At 46.9% G+C, this 17,781-nt stretch overlaps 1 protein-coding gene across 1 annotated transcript in view; it reads right to left on the reverse strand.

Annotated features, from left to right (window-relative positions):
* Rgl3 (ral guanine nucleotide dissociation stimulator like 3) overlaps positions 1-17,781 on the reverse strand; it is a 30,539-nt gene that overhangs the window by 4,970 nt on the left and 7,788 nt on the right. The window contains exons 6-16 of the mRNA XM_045143825.1: positions 10,849-10,991; positions 10,540-10,755; positions 9,245-9,348; positions 9,078-9,162; positions 5,091-5,147; positions 4,895-4,981; positions 4,699-4,731; positions 4,482-4,603; positions 3,487-3,582; positions 3,322-3,390; positions 3,142-3,238 (exon numbers count right to left, since the gene is read on the reverse strand). Of these exons, the coding sequence (XP_044999760.1) occupies positions 3,142-3,238; positions 3,322-3,390; positions 3,487-3,582; positions 4,482-4,603; positions 4,699-4,731; positions 4,895-4,981; positions 5,091-5,147; positions 9,078-9,162; positions 9,245-9,348; positions 10,540-10,755; positions 10,849-10,991 (1,109 nt within the window). The remainder of the gene's footprint in view (positions 1-3,141; positions 3,239-3,321; positions 3,391-3,486; positions 3,583-4,481; positions 4,604-4,698; positions 4,732-4,894; positions 4,982-5,090; positions 5,148-9,077; positions 9,163-9,244; positions 9,349-10,539; positions 10,756-10,848; positions 10,992-17,781) is intronic.

The following is a 17,781-nucleotide window of genomic DNA, read 5'->3' on the forward strand; positions in this document are numbered from 1 at the left end:
ATGCCCATTCTCACTCTTTTTTTTTTTTTTTCAAGGTAGGGTCTCACTCTAGCCCAGGCTGACCTGGAATTCACTATGGAGTCTCAGGCTGGCCTCGAACTCAATGGTAATCCTCCTACCTCTGCCTCCCCTGTGCTGGGATTAAAGGTGTGCGCCACCACGTCCAGCCATTCTCACTCTTTTTAAAAAAACAGTATTTTTATTTTTAATATGATGGAGAATGGAATTGCAAATGGGAAAGTGTGGGGGTGGGGAGGGAGGGAATTACCATGGGATATATTTTATAATCATGGAAAATGTTAATAAAAATTTAAAAAAAAATTTTATTTTTATTTATTTATTTGGGACAGAAAGAGAGAGAATGGATGCACCACGGCCTCTATTCACTGCAAACAAACTCCAGATGCATGTGCCACCATGTGCATCTGGCCTATCTGGGTACTGGGGAATTGAATCTGGGTCCTTAAGCTTTGCAGACAAGTGCCTTAACCTCTAAACCATCTCTCCAGCCCTCTCTCTGTCTCATTAAAAACAACAAACAAACAAATAAAAAACAGCCCTACACATGGTCAAGACGGTCTTCAGGCCATTTCCCCATCAGGCACACAGACAGACAGACATGATCTCTGAAGCAGTGATAGTGCTGCACCTGGTGATGCAGGACTGTCATCTAGCTCCTGAAAGGGTTGAGGTAGTAGGATGGCAAGTTCAAAGCCTGCCTAAACTACAGAGGACTTCAAGGCTAGCCTGAGCAACTTGGTGAGAACCTGTCTGAAAATAAGGGGGCTGTGGTTGTAGCTTAGTATTAGAGTACTTGTGAGTTCCTAGGTTCAAGACCAATACTTTTATTTTATTTTTCTCAATTTTTATTAACATTTTCCATGATTATAAAAAATATCCCATGGTAATACCCTTTATCTACCCCCCCCGACTTTCCCCTTTGAAATTCCATTCTCCATCATATCCCCCCCCCTTTTTTTTTTTTTAAAAGATAGGGTCTCACTCTAGCTCAGGCTGACCTGTCACTCTGTAGTCCCAGGCTGGCCTTGAACTCACAGTGATCCTTCTGCCTCTGCCTTCCAAGTACTGGGATTAAAGGCATGCACCACCATGCCTGGCTAAAAAAAATTAAAGGCACTTGATTGCAAAGCTTTTTGGCCTGGGTTTGATTCCCTAGTACCCATATAAAGCCAGATGTGCAAAGTGGTGCATATATTTGGAGTTTGGTTACAGGAGCAAGAGACCCTGCTATGCCCATGCTCTCTCTCAAATAAGTACATAGGTAAAATATTTTTACAAATACTGAGCCTGGGCTGGAGATAATGGCTTAGTGGTTAAGTGCTTGCCTGTGAAGCCTAAAGACCCCGGTTCGAGACTCCATTCCCCAGGACCCATGTTAGCCAGATGCACAAAGGGCACATGCGTCTGGAGTTCATTTGCAGTGGCTGGAGGCCCTGGCGCACCCATTCTCTCTCTGTCTCTCTCTCTGCCACTTTCTCCCTCTTTCTGTTGCTCTCAAGTAAATAAATAAACAAAATTTAAAAAAATGACTGAACCAGGCGTGGTGGCGCATGCCTTTAATCCCAGCACTTAGGAGGCAGAGATAGGAGGATTGCTATGAGTTCAAGGCCACCCTGAGACTATGTAGTGAATTCCAGGTCCACCTGGGCTACAGTGAAACCCTACCTCAAAAAACCAAAGGAAGGCTGGAGAGATGGCTTAGCAGTTAAATGCTTGCCTGTGAAGCCTTAGGACCCTGGCTCAAGGCTCCATTTCCACGTTAGCCAGATGCACAAGGGGGCATACACATCTGGAGTTCGTTTGCAGTGGCTGGAGGCCCTGAAGCGCCCATTCTCTCTCTCTCTATCTGTCTCTTTCTCTGTCTGCCACTTTCAAATAAAGAAATAAAAATAAACAACAATAACCAAAAAAAAAGGAAAAAAAAATACCAAGGAGGACATGTTTTGGCAAAGTTTGCTTCCTAAGCTGACTTCAAGCACTATAGCCCCAAATGACCTTGAACTCCTGATCCTTTTGCCTCCACCTACCTCCTGAGTGCTGGCCTTGTAGGCATGTGCCACCATGCTGAGGTTTATTGGGTGCTGGGAATGGAATTTAGGGCCTGGCACATGCTAGACAGATATTCTACCAACTGATCCACACCTCCAATCCTTTTGTAAAAATTATTTAGTATTATTTTATTTTTATTTATTTTATTTTATGGGGGGGGCAGAGGGAGAGAATGGGCATGCTAGGGCCTCCAGCCACTGCAAACGAACAGATCTGTGCGCCACCTGGTGCATCTGGCTTATGTGGGTCCTGAAGAGTCCAACCAGGATCCTTTGGCTTTGTAGGCAAATGCCTTAACTACTAAGCATTTTTTTTTTTTTTTTTTTGAGGTAGAGTCTTGCTCTAGCCCAGGCTGACCTGGAATCCACTATGTAGTCTCAGATTGGTTTCAAACTCATGGAGATCCTCCTACCTGTGCCACTTGAGTACTGGGATTAAAGGCGTGCACCACCACGCCTAGCTATTATATTTTTACGTTGTGTGTGGAATGGTCAGGGTGCAAGTTTGTGTCATTTCTCAGGAATGTAGTTCACCTTTTTTCCTTTTGAGCTAGGGTCTTTCTTTGGCCAGGAGCTTTCTTTGGCTATGTGGCTGGTCAGCATGTTTTCACCTCCCCAGGGCTTGGATTATAACATACAGCAACATGGATAGGGGGATCAAACCTAGATCTTCATGCTTGCAAGGCAAAAACTTTACTAATTAAATTATCTCCCCAGCTCTGTGTTTTGCTTTGGGAGATAGGGTCTCATGAAGCCCAGGCTGGCCACCAACTCATCATGTAGCTAAGGCTAGCCTTGAATTCCTGATTCTCCTGTCTTCACCTCCCAAGCGCTGGGATTGCAGGCATGCACCACAGCACACCTGGCATCAGTGAGTGATCATACCCTGCTGTGCCCTGCAGATGGGTGGATCGTGCAGTCTCTAAGAGGGCTCCTCCGAGAGCTCACCCAGTCTCTTGGTATGTGCTTGGCCCTGCAATGCTGTGCACATATACACACAAACACACATGCAAACAGCACAGCAAGCCTGGGTGTCTGCACTTCCATACACAAACACAGTCTTCCTTGGTACCTTGGTGCTGGGGCCTTGGGGCCCAGGGGAGGCTGGGGGACTTCCAGGAGGAGGGTCCTTGCTTCTAGGACTGGATGGTGGGGACCCTGGAGATAGACTGGAGAAAACAGAGCCAAGGTTGGGTGGCTACTATGACCCTAGGTTCTGCTGTCTATAGTTCCTTCACCCTTGGAATGCTACCTGGAGGTGGGTGAGGAAGGGTCCCCTGGACTCCCACTAGGGGATGAGCTTTTCTCTCGAGACAGCTTCCTAGAATGGAGACAAGATGGTGATACAGTTCCAAGAACAGATTCTCCTTCCTACTCTCTGCCAATGTCACCCCAAAACACAGATCCCGAGACTCACGCACTGAGGCGCTTCGTGAGGCTGATGCGCCGCCGGATACGTGGGGAGCTGGGACAGGAGGCAGCTGGTGGCTCAATGACACGGGAGACTCGGTAGCTGGGGGGACAGTGTCAGTATGTGCATGGGGGTGTTGGGAACAGGGTAGAGGGATGAAGAGACAGAAGTTAGAATGAGTGGAAAATCAAGTTTCAGATGTAAGGGGAAGGACTGATTGAAGCCAGTGTTAAGATTAGGGTAGAAATAGGGGTCACTGGGACATCGAGAGTGTATTATGGAAGAGGTGGATAGTCAGCCAATCACATAAGGAATTACAAAGAGAGACTAGCTGGGTCTATACCTCAGCAGTAGAACACCTGCTTAGAAACCCCAGTGAGGGCCTGGGAGTGTAGCCAGGAGTCCACTAGAGAGGAGCAGGGGACCTAGCTCAGTGGTAGATCATGGACCTAGCATGCAATAGGCCCTGAGTCCCAATTCCAACATCACAAAAACTACAGGATGAAACTAGAGTTGGACTGGGACAAATTTAAAGTTCAGAGTCAGGTAATCTTAGAGAGCAATGCTAGAGATCACAGATTCCATACAGTGAAATGAAACAGTAGCTGAGTTGCATGGTCAAGCAATTATCAATATGGAAATTAACTACTTAGAACTGGGGGTTAGTGATTGGGGTCACAGATTCACACATAGTAGATCACAAAAGATGCCCCTGGACAGATTGAACCAGAAGTCAATGAGGAGAACAGATGGGACAATCAAGTTGAGTAACTGGCTAGACATTGAAGGAGCTGAAGCCAGAATGTCACATGAGTCCATGAGTCAAGATTGGGGTTGGAGGTAGATGGTGGCTTTTGCCTGAACAGGAGATAATATAAGGTCACAGGATAGGGTGTGGGTTCAGGAGGAGGGTCTTGGGACTTTCTGGAAAGGAAGCAGGGGCAGGTTTGGGGAGTGATCCAGGGATGTAGTGGGGATGAGACAAGTGTCAGATTGGTCACCTCTGCTCCTCGCTTAGCTGGCGCTGGGCACGCAGGGCAGCCAAGATGGGCGGATGGGGGCTCAGGCAGTAGTTTTGGCAGCGTCTCTGTAGCTGCTGGATACGGGCCAGAATCTCCCATTCCTGACAGGGGCAGCCTCTGAGACCCTGCCACGGCCTTCCCTGGCCCCCAACTTTGGGCATCACCATGTCCAAAACCAAGCCTGGTACCCACTCACCTTCCTCCTCTTCTCAAAGTTGATGAGGTCCCCCTAGGGGGCAAAGTTTGTCTGAGCTAGAGCCTTTAGGGTACAGGTCAAGAGCCAGAATAGCAGGTGCCTCCACTGGGCTAAAGGGGCTGCGGTGAGGCATGCAAGGCAAGATTAAGGGTGGATGTCTGGAGTCCCACTGTGGAGCTGGGGCCAGGGATCAAACCTTCAACATATCCGGCAGAGCTGTGTCCAGCATAACCAAATCAGTGAGAAAGGTGCCAAGGTAGGGGACAGGACCTGGGGACAGTTTCTGCATTCCAGAAAGCTTCAGTTACTCATGGCCACCACTGACCCTTCCACACCTTTCCTCAATGATTCCCTTTTGCCAGCCCCTCCCCATTCCAAGCCACATCACTCACTGAAGGCAGGCTCCCTGTGGGGCTGTCATCTTCTTGAGGTCCCTCAGTAGCCTCCTCCTTGGGGGAAAGAAGACTGAGTAACTCTGAAGTCCCTTTCACTCTTCCTTAGGGAAGCTGCCTCTATATCCAACATATACATCCATCTTTCAGGAATCACAAGCTGGGGACTGGGGAGATGGCTCAGTGCATAAAGCACTTGCCCAGCAAGTGTGAGGACCTGAGTTCAGATCCCCAGCACTCACGTGAATGCTGAATGGGCGTGGCAGCCTGCCTACAGTCTCAGGTGCTGGTGACAGGCAAGCAGAGCAAGCTGCACCTCCTGAGTGTTGAAACAAGGAGAGCTCCTACCTAAGTGAATAAGGTGGAGTGCAATGAAGGTGCCTGATGTCAATCTCTGGCCTCCACACACATGCACACATACACTGACATACCTATGCAGAAAAAGCACAAGCCAGCTGTGAATAGCAGAGTGGGTGTGAGGCACCCCCACCCCTCATGAGTGACCAGAGAGAGGAGGGAGTGGATCCAAAGCAGAGGGAAAGCCTTCTAAGTATGATGAGAAGAAAATCCTGGTTTCCAGCATGGACAGAACAGGCTAACTGGGATCCCCTGAGAACACCTGAATTCACTTCATCATGTTGATAAGACTAGTAGTTATATAATCTCCAAGGAGATCTTATTGTTCCCTGGGCCTCTCTCTAGAACTGGAGTCCTCTATGGGGACAAGAGTGCATATGGTTGGCAGTGGATTAGAAAGTGTCTGACACACTGTGGACACTATGGAGTCTCAGGGTGGCCTCAAACTCACAGCGATCCTCCGACCTCTGCCTCCCAAGTGCTGGGATTAAAGGCGTGTGGCACCATGCCTGGCTTATTGTATCTTTCTTTTTTTTCTCAAATTTTTATTAACATTTTCCATGATTATAAAAAATATCCCAAGGTAATACCCTTCCCCCCATTTTTCTTTTTTTTTGAGGTAGGGTCTCACTCTACCTCAGGCTGACCTGGAATTCACTATGTAATCTCAGGGTGGCCTCCAATTTATGGCTATCCTCCTTCCTTTGCCTCCTGAGTGCTGGGATTAAAGGCATGTGCCACCATGCCCAGCTATTTTATCTTATTTTAAAAAATATTTTTGTTAAACTGGGCATTACTGTGTTTCTTTTCTTTCTTTACTTTTTTTTTTTTTTTTTTTTTTTGAGGTAGGGTCTCACTCTGGTCCAGACTGACAAGGAATTAACTATATAGTCTCAGGATGGCCTCAAACTCATGGTGATCCTCCTACCTCTGCCTCCTGAGTGCTGGGATCAAAGGCATGTGCCACAATGCCCAGCTTAAGTTACTTTTTTAAAAAGATTTTTTTTCACCTTTAAAAAAAAAGATTTGTTTTCATTTCCTTATTAGAGACAGACAGAGGAAGAGAGAAAGAATGGGAGTGCCAGGGCCTTTAGTCATTGCAAACAAACTCCAGATACATGCGCCAGCATGTGCATCTGGTTTACGGGCCTGGAGAATCAAACTTGGGTTCTTAGGCTTCACAGGCATGTGTTTTAACTGCTAAGCCATCTTTCCAGCCCCCATTTTTTTTTTTTTTTCAAGGTAGGGTCTCACACTGGCCCAGGCTGACCTGGAATTCACTATGTAGTCTCAGGGTAGCCTCAACCTCATGGCAATCCTCCTACCTCTGTCTCCCATGTGTTGGGGGAAATTAAAGGCATGTGCCACCATGCCTGGCCCCAATTTTATTTTTTGAGAGTGAAAATGGGTATGCCAGGGTTTCTAGCCACTGCAAACAAACTTCAGATGCATGTACCACCTTGTGCATCTGGATTATGTGGGTAATAGGGAATTGAACCTGGGTCCTTAGGCTTTGCTGGCAAGCACTTTAACTGCTAAGCCATCTCTCCAGCACCCCTTCCTTTTTTTTTTTTTTTTTGAGATGAAGTCTCACTCTGTAGCCTAGGCGGGCCTCACACTTGTGATATTCCTCCTGCTTGTGCCTCCTGAGTGTTAGGCTTACAGACATGAACCAAGATGCCTGGCTATAAAGTATTTATCGTAAACATTCTATGCTGTTCTACACTGTTCTGGGTGTTGGGTATACAGCAGTGACCAAAAGAAAAAATTTCAGCCATTGAGGGATTAGGAACACCCAAGCTAGGTCATGACAGGTTAACCAGAAATAATGGTGATCATGCAAACAGAGAAAGTGTGGAGGGACATGGTCCTCAGAAGGGCCTCTTGAAGGTTGATGTCATCTGAGCAGAGACATGCAAGTGAACATGAACATGAACTTGTGGGGTACAGAATGTCCCAGACTTAGGAAATAGGTTCCATGTCCTATCTATTCTGAATTCACTCTAAGAACCAGTGCCTGGTTGCAAATAGAACCTAGTGCTTACTATAATAAGTCAGATATGTTGGCCCACATTTTAAAATCTTGCATTATCAAGGTAAATTCCCAGAACATCTCTCTTTTTTTGCACATAGCTGTGGATCTAGCCTTAAGTAACCTTTTCCTTGAGACTTCTTGTAGTTTGTTGAATAAATAAATAAGGTCACTGCAGAGAGAGAGGGAGGGATAATGTGTGTGTTCACGTGGCAACAAGCAGAGAAAAGGGTGGAGCTTGGCTCTACAAAAGGGAAAAGGTCATAACTGAGAGGTGGAGGAGGGAAGGAGGACACAATGAATGTTGTGACAATAAGGCAATGCCTTCTGATTAGCCCCCTGTCCTTTCCCCCATCTTCTTTATTTCTTTGAAAATTTTAGTGGGGCATAGTGGCGCACGCTCTCAATCCCAGCCGAGAGGCAGAGGCAGGAGGATCGCTCTGAATTCAAGGCCACCCTGAAATGTCATAGTGAATTCCAGGTCAGCCTGGGCTACAGTGAAATCCTACCTCGAAAAAAACAAAAAAAAAAAATTAATACATCTTTTATTTATTTACGTGTGTGTGTGTGTGTGTGTGTGTGTGAGAGAGAGAGAGAGAGAGAGAGAGAGAGAAAGACAGACAGAGAGAAAGACAGACAGAGAGAAAGACAGACAGAGAGAGAGAGAAAATGAGTGCACCAGGGCATCTTGCCACTGCAAATAAAGTACATGTGCTGCTTTTACATGGGCACTGGAGAACCAAACCCAGGCCAGCAGGGTTTGCAAGTAAGTGCCTTTAACTGCCCAGCCATCTCTTAGTCCCTTTTCTTTTCTTTTTTTGAGGCAAGCCCAACAGACTGCCCTCATTTTTATGCAAGAGGGAGGGATGGAGGGGGAGAGAGAGAGAAAGAATTGGCACACCAGGGCCTCCAGCTACTGCAATCAAGCTCCAAACATATGTGCTCCCTTGTGCACATGTGAGACCTTGTGTGCTTATGTCACCTTGTGCGTTTGGCTTACATGGGATCTGGAGAATCAAACATGAGTCCTTAGGCTTCATAGGTAAGTGCCTTAACTGCTAAGCCTTCTTTCCAGCACCCCCCTTTTTTTCTTTTTGAGATAGGGTTTTGCTGTAGCCCAGGGTGACCTGGAATTCACTATGTAGTCTCAGGGTGGCCTCAAATTCACAGCAATCCTCGTACCTCTGCCTCCCAAGAGCTGGGATTAGAGGTGTGTGCCACCATGCCCAGCCCTTTTCTTTCTTTCTCTCCTTTTGTTCTTTCCTCTTCCTCTCTGATGGGCTCTCACACAGTCTAGGCTGATCTTGAATTTACTACATAGCCATGAAAGACAATTCCTGGTTCTCCATCCTCTACCTTCCAAGTGCTTGAATTCCTTGCATGTGCCTTCCTGTCCAGCTTTTTTGTTTCGTTTTGATACAGAGTCTTGTTATGTTGTTACGCTGGCTGGCTTGTCATCTGCTTTGTGACTTTAGCTGGCCTCAAACTCATGGCAATTCTCCTGCCTTAGCCTCTCCAGTGCTGGGATGATAGGCATGAGTCACCACACCTGGTTTTCCAAGTCCCATCTTGAATCTAGGACACAAAATTGTCTATACCTGGGATAGGATTGCTCGGCTACTGAGGTGGTTATTCTCATCAGAAAAGATCTGTGAAAGCTTTCTGAAAGTGGACATTGGTTCTCTGTGGGGAAGAGAGGGAGTCGTTAGCAGCTGGGAGGGCCAGAGTCAGCCCCCGGTGGGTCCCACTCTGCACCGGGACTCACCGGCTCACAGCCCCCCAGCTGCGCTTGAGCCTGTAGATGGGGTTAGATTGCAGAGCAGACAGGATGGCACGCAAGGAGGAGAAGTTCCGCAGTTCCCGGCAGCGCTGGGGGCAGGGTGGACACGCTGGTCAGCTTGTCACACCCCACATCTGATTCCCAGGCACTAGCCACATTTAAACTACGACTTCCTCCCTCTCTCCTTTCCTTTCTTTTTCATCCTAGACAGGGTCTCATGGTACCTACACTGGCCTCCAACTTGCTTTGTAGCTGAGAATGACCTTAAACTCCTGATCCTCCTGCCTTCACCTTCTGAGTATTGCAATTATAGGAGGGCACCATCACATCTGCTTTATGTGGTGCTTTTTTTTTTTTTTTTTTTTTTTTTTTTTAGGTAGTGTCTCACGCTAGCCCAGGCTGACCTGGAACTTATTCTGTAGTCCCAGGCTGGCCTCGAACTCACAGTGACCCTCCTATCTCTGCCTCCCCAGTGCCAGAATTAAAGACATGCGTCACTACAGCAGACCTATTGTTTTGTTTTTAATCTGGGGTCTGGCTATGTAGCGCAGCCTGACTCAAATTCCTGGCATCTGCTAAAATTCCCTTGGCCATCCTCTACGTCCTCTTCAGTCCCCTCAGCTGAACTTGGCATCTCTCATAGATACCTTTATTTCTCTCCAGCACCTTCGATCCTTAAGCCGCCCCCCAACTCTTTCTCCTGATCCGTTTTTTTCTTTTCCTTCCGGGTTCTGAGGTTCCTGTCCCACCCCAACTCAGTTTCTTTTTGGATCTCATCCAATCCTATTCCTTCCCCATCACCTCCACTCTCAGCCTCCAATCACCTCTGAGTGGCTGCGGTCTCCCTCCCTCCAGCAGCTCCTGGAGCTGGCTCCTCACCCTAGCTCTTGGCTCCACCCCACATTTAAGCCTTATTCTTTGGATCCTTTGGCTATACCACCAAGTCCTGCCCAGGCAAAGGTTGTGTGCCCTACTCAGGGCCATGCTCCCACATCAGAGCCAGCCCCAACATTTGGAGTCCTCAGTCCTGAACCTAGCCCTCCCCAGATCCTGCGCCCACATCCAAAGCTCGCCCTCACGATTTGGGATCCCCGGTCTTTTCCTAGTCCCGCCCCAATGCACAAGAGCTCCTCAACCTGTCCTGAGTCCCACTCCCACATCAGTCTAGCAGCCAACCCTGGGGGGTCATTCTTATGCCCCACACCTATTTCCCCGAGCCCTGCCCCTACTTAGACTCGTAGGCTCCACCCTGGTCCCACTAGGACTCCTTCAACACACACTTGAGCGATGTGGATCCATTTCTCAATCCGCTGCGCCCTCTGCGGGGCGGCCAGGCCGGGCGCCTGCAGCACCGAGCCCAGCACGCAGCCGGTCACCGCGTTAAACTGGGCCACAGTGGCGCGCACAGTAGGGGAGATGCCTGCAGCTCCCGGCCGGTCCCGCTGGGACCACACTGAGCCCAGGCATTCGCAGGGTCGCACGCGCGAGAAAAGCTCCTGAGTGGGAGACAGGCGGTTAGATGGGCAATCAGTGGGATTTGGGCCCCTTGCCCCAGGGACCTCAGCGCCCTGACAGTCTGGTGTCCTCACCACATCCATGAGGGTCAACTGCTCCGCCACCTCGTCCACACTGAAGTCTAGGAGCTCAGGGCCTTCGGGCTGGAGCCCTTCCTCCTCTTCCAGGCCTCCCTGTGGGGATGCAGGTCTGGGGGGTTGGGTGCTCCCCGGAGGTCCTGAGGAACAAAAGTGGTTACACTTGACTGAGGATGAGTCTCTGCAGGAGAATCAAGGAGTGCCTGTATGACCTTAAGCAATCCCTCGGTGTTTCTGAGCCTCACTTTCTCATTTGTAAGTGCACCACGCTGAGTGGTTAGGTATTGCGTTGTGTGTGTGCGCGCGCGTGTGTGTAGCGTAAGGGCATGCATGAATGGGTAGGTGTTCATGAGTATGTAGGTGCATGCAGACGCCCGAGATTGACTTTGTCTCACCATTACTGTCCACTTTATTTGAGTCTCTGAGTCTCTCACTTGAACACAGAGCTTGCAGATTATCCCAGAGATCCTGTTTCCCCTTCAGGAGCACTGAGAATACAGGCAGGCCACTACACCCACCCAGCATTTATATGGGTTTTGGGGATCCAAACTCAGGTCCTCATGTTTGCCCTGAAAATGCTTTTATCCACAGAGTTATCTCCCCAGCCCTTTGTTTGCTCCTGAACAGCCCAGGACAACTTTGAACTCATGGCAACCCTTCTCATTGACCTCCTGAATGTTGCTCAGTAGATTTCTTGCCTACCATACACCAAACACTGGGTTCCATCCCCAGCACCACATAGACCAGGTGTGTTGGCCCATGTCTGTCATCCCAACAAGAGGATAGGGAGTTTACTCACTACATAGTGAGTTTGAGGCCATCCTGGATTAAGACCCGGTCATTGAAAAAAAAAGCTGGAGCATGGTGGCGCACACCTTTAATCCCAGCACTCAGGAGGCAGAGGTAGGAGGATCACTGTGAATTCAAGGCCACATTGAGACTACATAGAGAACTTCAGGTTAGCCTGGGCTAGAGTGAGACCCTACCTCAAAGAAACAACAAAACAGGGCTGGAGAGATGGTTTAGCAGTTAAGCGCTTGCCTATGAAGCCTGAGGACCCTGGTTCGAGGCTCGAGTCCCCAGGACCCACGTTAGCCAGATGGGGCACATGTGTCTGGAGTTCCTTCGCAGTGGCTGGAGGCCCTGGCATGCCCATTCTCTCTCTCTGCCTATTTATCTGTCTATCGCTCTGGAAAGAAAGAGAGGGAGGGAGGGAGGGAGGAAAGAAAGAAAAAGAAAGAAGAAAAGAGAAACTAATAAAACCTGGTGTGATGGTACATGCTTGTAACCCAGTACTTGGAAGGTAAAGGCAAGGAGAATCAGGAATTAAAGGTCATCTTCAGCTACACAGCAAGTTCAAGGGCAGCCTAGGCTACATGAGACTGTCAATAAATAATAACAGGGCTGGGAAGATGGCTCAATAGTTAAATAAATTTGCTTGCAAAGTCTGATTGCCTGGGTTCATTTTCCCAGTGCTCATTTTAAGCCAGATGCAGATGGAGTTTATTTTCAATAGCAGGAGACTCTGGTATTTCTATAATCATTCTGTGTTTCTCTTTCAAATAAATATTAAAATTTTTAAAAATAGGGTTGGGCATGATAGCACATGCCTTTAACCCCAGCACTGGGGAGGCCAAGGTAGGAAGATCCCCATGAGTTCAAGGCTACCCTGAGACTACACAGTGAATTCCAGGTCAGCCTGGGCTAGAGTAAGACCCTACCTTGAAAAACCAAAAATAAATAAATAAGAAATAATAATAATAACCAAAGGTTAGGGAGATAGTTTGGTCAGTAAAGTGCTTGCCAACACAAGTGTGATGACCTGAGTTGGATCGCAGCACCATCTAAAAGCCAGGTGCCACGGTGGGCACCTGCAGTGCCAGTGGTGAAGAGGTGGGACAGGAGGACCTCCCGTGCTGACTAGTAGCCAGTCCAGCCTATATGTGAGCTCCAGGTCTGGTGAGAGACCCTGTCTCAAAAATAAAGTGAACGGGCTGAGAAGATGGCTCCATGATTAAAGGTACTTGCTTTTAAAGCTTGCCATCCCAGGTTCAGTCTCCCAGTACCCACATGAAGCCAGATGCCAAGTGGCGCGTGTATCTGCAGCTTGTTTGCAGTGGCAGGAGGCCTTGGTGTGCCCATCAACAAACACATACACTCTCTCAACTAAATAAATAAACAGATATTTTAAAAATAAATAAAAGCCAGGCATGATGGTTCACACCTTTCATCCCAGCACTCAGGAGGCAGAGGTAGGAGGATTGTTATGAATTGGAGGTCAACCTGAAACTACATACTGAATTCCAGGTCAGCCTGGGCCAGAATGAGACCCCCCGTACCTTGAAAAAAGCCATAAATAAATAAATAAATAAAGTGGACAGCACCAGGTGTGGTGGCACAAACCTTTAATTCCAGCAGCTGGGATGCCTGGGAGGCTAAGTTACCAAGGTTGCCATGAGTTCGAGGCTAGCCTGGAACTACAAAGTAAGTTCCAAGCCATCCTGGGTTGGAGCAAGACCCTGCCCTGAGAATAACCAAGAAACCAAAAAAAAAGGGGGGGGGGCTTAGTAAGCTAAAAAAGAGATATAAAGGGAAGAGAAAGGAAGGGAGGAGGGTAATTAATAGGTTGGTATTGTATAAATGTAAGTAGAAAAATAGATTAATGGGGGTGAAAGGCCCAAAGTGAGATCAGGGGAAGAGATTGTGAAAAGGAAAGGCAGAAGGAGGGCTAATCAAAACCTAAGAGGATATAAATAAATCATATGAAATCCTCTGGTTTAGGACAATGGAACACTCAGGTGCCATAGATCATTGCTAGAAAATTTTCAGTGCCAGGGATGGGATACCTTCCAGTGAATTGTTGGCCACGGAGGTCCCTGATGCCCCCAAAACATTATAGGCCATTGCCGAGGCCCTTGGTTTCCCACCAGGAATAGATGGTAAGACCCTATTGCTGAAGACTCCACATACTTGGGCTGCAAGGCCACTGAGAAATCCTGCTGGAACTGAGCTGATAACCTCCTCCATGTAGACCAGGGGACAGAAAGCTGGAAGAAGCCATTCTGCATGCAGTTCAATGGGAGAAAGAGAAAACACCAGTGAAGATACTCAACAGTGGACTCTGCAAGCCTTATAATTGGCCAGCCAGGCCAAATGAGCCAACTGGTGCAATAGTGGCATGTCTATCATGGTGGAAACCAACTGTCCTCCAATTGGACTGGAGGCCTGCTCTGTGGTAATACATCCCTGATACGGAAAACTTAAAACAGGGGTAGTCATGAGCCCTAGGGGTATAACATCTGCTGATGTCTAGATAAATGTATATACTATGCTTATCAAACTGCCTAGTAAGCACTTTTCTTAATATTCATACCCTTATATTAATGCTACTCTCACTTTGGGTAGAGAATCTTCTCTTTTCAGATGGCAGTGACCTTGGGACAACTCAGAAGGTATCATGGTGCTGGAAAGAAGTGACTGGAGTACTGAGTAACATCTCAATCACACCTTCCAAGGCTCAGGGTCTAATGTGGAAGAGGTGGTGGAAAGAATGTAAGAGCCAAAGGAAGGGTGGGACTCCTTACAACATGCTCCCTCCAGACATAAAATGGCCTGCATATCCATGACCTCACAGTGCCTGACACTACCTACACAAGACCATCATAAGAGGAGGAAAAGATCATGACATCAAAATAAAAGAGAGACTGATTGAGATGGGGAGGGGATATGATGGAGAATGGAATTTCAAAGGGGGAAGTTGGGGGAGGAAGGGTATTACCAAGGGTTATTTTTTATAATCATGGAAAATGTTAATAAAAATTGAGGAAGGGCTGGAGAGATGGCTTAGCGGTTAAGCGCTTGCCTGTGAAGCCTAAGGACCCCGGTTCGAGGCTCGGTTCCCCAGGTCCCACGTTAGCCAGATGCATAAGGGGGCGCACGCATCTGGAGTTCGTTTGCAGAGGCTGGAAGCCCTGGCGCGCCCATTCTCTCTCTCTCCCTCTATCTGTCTTTCTCTCTGTGTCTGTCGCTCTCAAATAAATAAATAAAACATTAAAAAAATTGAGGAAAAACATCTCTAAAACAAAAAAAGGGCTGGAAATTTAAAAAAGAAGGGCTGGCTCATCTGTTAAGGCACTTGCCTACAAAGCCTAATAACCCAAGTTCCATTCCACAGTACCAAGTAAAGCCAGATACACAAAGTGGTACGTGCATCTGGAGTCCATTTGCAGTGGCTAGAGACCTTGGTGTATCCATTCTCTCTCTCTCTCCTTACAAATAAATAAAATATATAAGAATTAAAAAAATAAATAAAGTGGAGAGCAACTGAGAAAATTCCAATGTTTGACCTTTCCAGACACTGCATACATGGGCATCTGCACACATATGAACATGGATACTCATATGCATACAATAATTGTAGAACAAAATTTAAAATAAAGTTACTGTCACAGGTCTAACTGCCTCAGTTTGTTAAAATGAGTGGCACTGCAAAATGTTTTTGTTTTTATCTTTTAATTAATTAATTTTCTTTCTTTTTTTTTTTGGTTTTTCGAGGTTGAGTCTCACTCTAGCCCAGGCTCACCTGGAATTCACTATGGAGTCTCAGGGTGGCCTCGAACTCACAGTGATCCTTCTACCTCTGCCTCCTGGGTGCTGGGATTAAAGACATGCACCACTACACCCGGCTCCAAGTTTTTTGTTTTTGTTTTTACAAGCAAACATTGGGAAAAATTTATTCTTAAAACTAATCAAGGCCAGGTGTGGTGGCGCACGCCTTTAATCCCAGCACTCAGGAGACAGAGATAAGAGGATCTCCATGAGTTCAAAGCTACCCTGAGACTCCACAGTTAATTCCAGGTCAGCCTGAGCTAGAGTGAGACCCTACCTCAAAAAAAAAACCCCAAAACTAATCAAACCCTTAGATCTCTTAGAGCAATTATGAAAGATAGAGAAGCATGCTAAACCACACAATCAGGAAGCAAACGGCTCAACTGAGTGTGGCACACCTCATGACAAATGCCCCCTTCTTCCCCATAATGGCATCAAGTAAGGGCAAGGGAGGGGAAATGTTATAGAATTAAAGGGACCTACGCAATGATCCAACCAAATGTGGAGGCCCATGCCTGAAATCCCAGCACTCAGGCAAAGGCTGAAGGACTGCCACTGGTGAGCCAAGCCTTGGCCATGCAATGAGCAGTGAGGACAGCAGGGACAGAGAGCAAGACCCTGCCTCACGAAAGCAATCAAGCAGTCAGTGGTCTATAATTCTAGCCAGACATGGTGATACGCACCTGTAATCCTAGCACTTGTAGAAAAATTGGGAGTTTGAAGCCAGCCTAGGCTACATTGTAAGTTCTAGGCCTACATAGCAAGAGCCTGTCTTTAAAAACAAAACAAAACAAACAAAAAACAAGCCAGGTGTGGTGGCACATGCCTTTAATTCCAGCACTTGGAAGGCAAAGGTAGGAAGATTACCCTGAATTTGAGTCCACCCCCTGAGACCACATTGTGAATTCTAAGTCAACCTGGACTACAGAGAGACCCTACCTTAAAAAATCAACAAAAAAATGAAAAGGAAAACTCTTATAGTTGGAGGTGTCTATCCAATCCAAGGTTTTTAATGTGTGGTAACCAAAATTGGAAATATTTTTTTAGAGGTTCTATTCTTTCTTTTCCTTCCTTTTCCTCTCACATCTTTCCCTTTTTTTCCTTCTTCTCTCCCTCTTTTCTGTCTCACTATTTCTCTTTGAATCCAGAGCCTAGCACATGCTAGATAAACACTGTGCCACTGAGCCACATTCCTACCATTTGGGTAAGGATTTTACTATGAGCCTCAGTTTCCCAAACTGTAAAGGGGGGATCACAACTCTTTGTCAAAAGCATTAGTATTTCCTGAGGATGTGGCTCCATTGGTAGAGTGCTTGCTTCACATGCAAAGCCCTGTGTCTCATCCCCAGCATTGGTATAACCTGGGCATGGTAGCCCACATCTGTAATTCCAACTCTGGAAGTGGAGGCAGGAGGATCAGGAGCTCATCAAGGTCAAGAGCAGTGAGGGCTACATAAGAAACAGTCTCAAGGGCTGGAGAGATGGCTTAGTGGTTAAGTGCTTGCCTGTGAAGCCTAAGGAACCCAGTTTGAGGCTTGATTCCCCAGAACCCACGTTAGCCAGATGCATAAGGGGGCACACGCGTCTGGAGTTCATTTGCAGTGGCTAAAGGCCTTGGTGTGCCCATTTCTCCTTCTGTGTCTGTCACTCTTAAATAAATAAATAAAAATAAACAAGAATATTAAAAGAAAAACAGGACTAGAGGATGGGTTAGTGGTTAAAAGTGCTTGCTTACAAAGCCTGCAATGGGGTTCAATTCCCCAGCACCCACATAAAGCTAGACACACAAAATGGCACATACATCTGGAGTTTGTTTGCAGTGGCAAGAGGCCCTGGTGTGCTCATTCTTTTTTTTTTCTCTCTCTCTCCTCTCTTGTCTAGTAAATACAATAATTAAATAATTTTTAAGGTCAGGTGTGGTGGCATATACCTGCAATCCAGCACTTGGGAGGCAGAGGGAGGAGGATTGCTATGAGTTCAAGGCCAGCCTGGGGCTACATAGTGAATTCCAAGTCTGCTTGGGCTAAAGAAAAAATAAATCAAATAAACACATTTAAAACACAGAAAAACAAAAAAAAATGTATTTGCTTATTGCTGTCCCTCTTTCAAATATATATATATTTTGTTTTGTTTTGAGGTAGAGTCTCACTGTAGCCCAGGCTGACCTGGAATTGACTATGTAGTCCCAAGCTGGCCTTGAAGTCACAGTGATCTTCCTACCTTTGTCTCTCAACTGCTGGGATTAAAGGAATGTGTCACCCCACCTGTTGAGATGTACTTTAAAAAAAAATTATTTATTTATTTGAGAGAGAAGAGAAAAAG

The sequence above is a fragment of the Jaculus jaculus genome, chromosome 2, assembly GCF_020740685.1.
Source record: "Jaculus jaculus isolate mJacJac1 chromosome 2, mJacJac1.mat.Y.cur, whole genome shotgun sequence".
Classification (NCBI taxonomy): Eukaryota; Metazoa; Chordata; class Mammalia; order Rodentia; family Dipodidae; genus Jaculus; species Jaculus jaculus.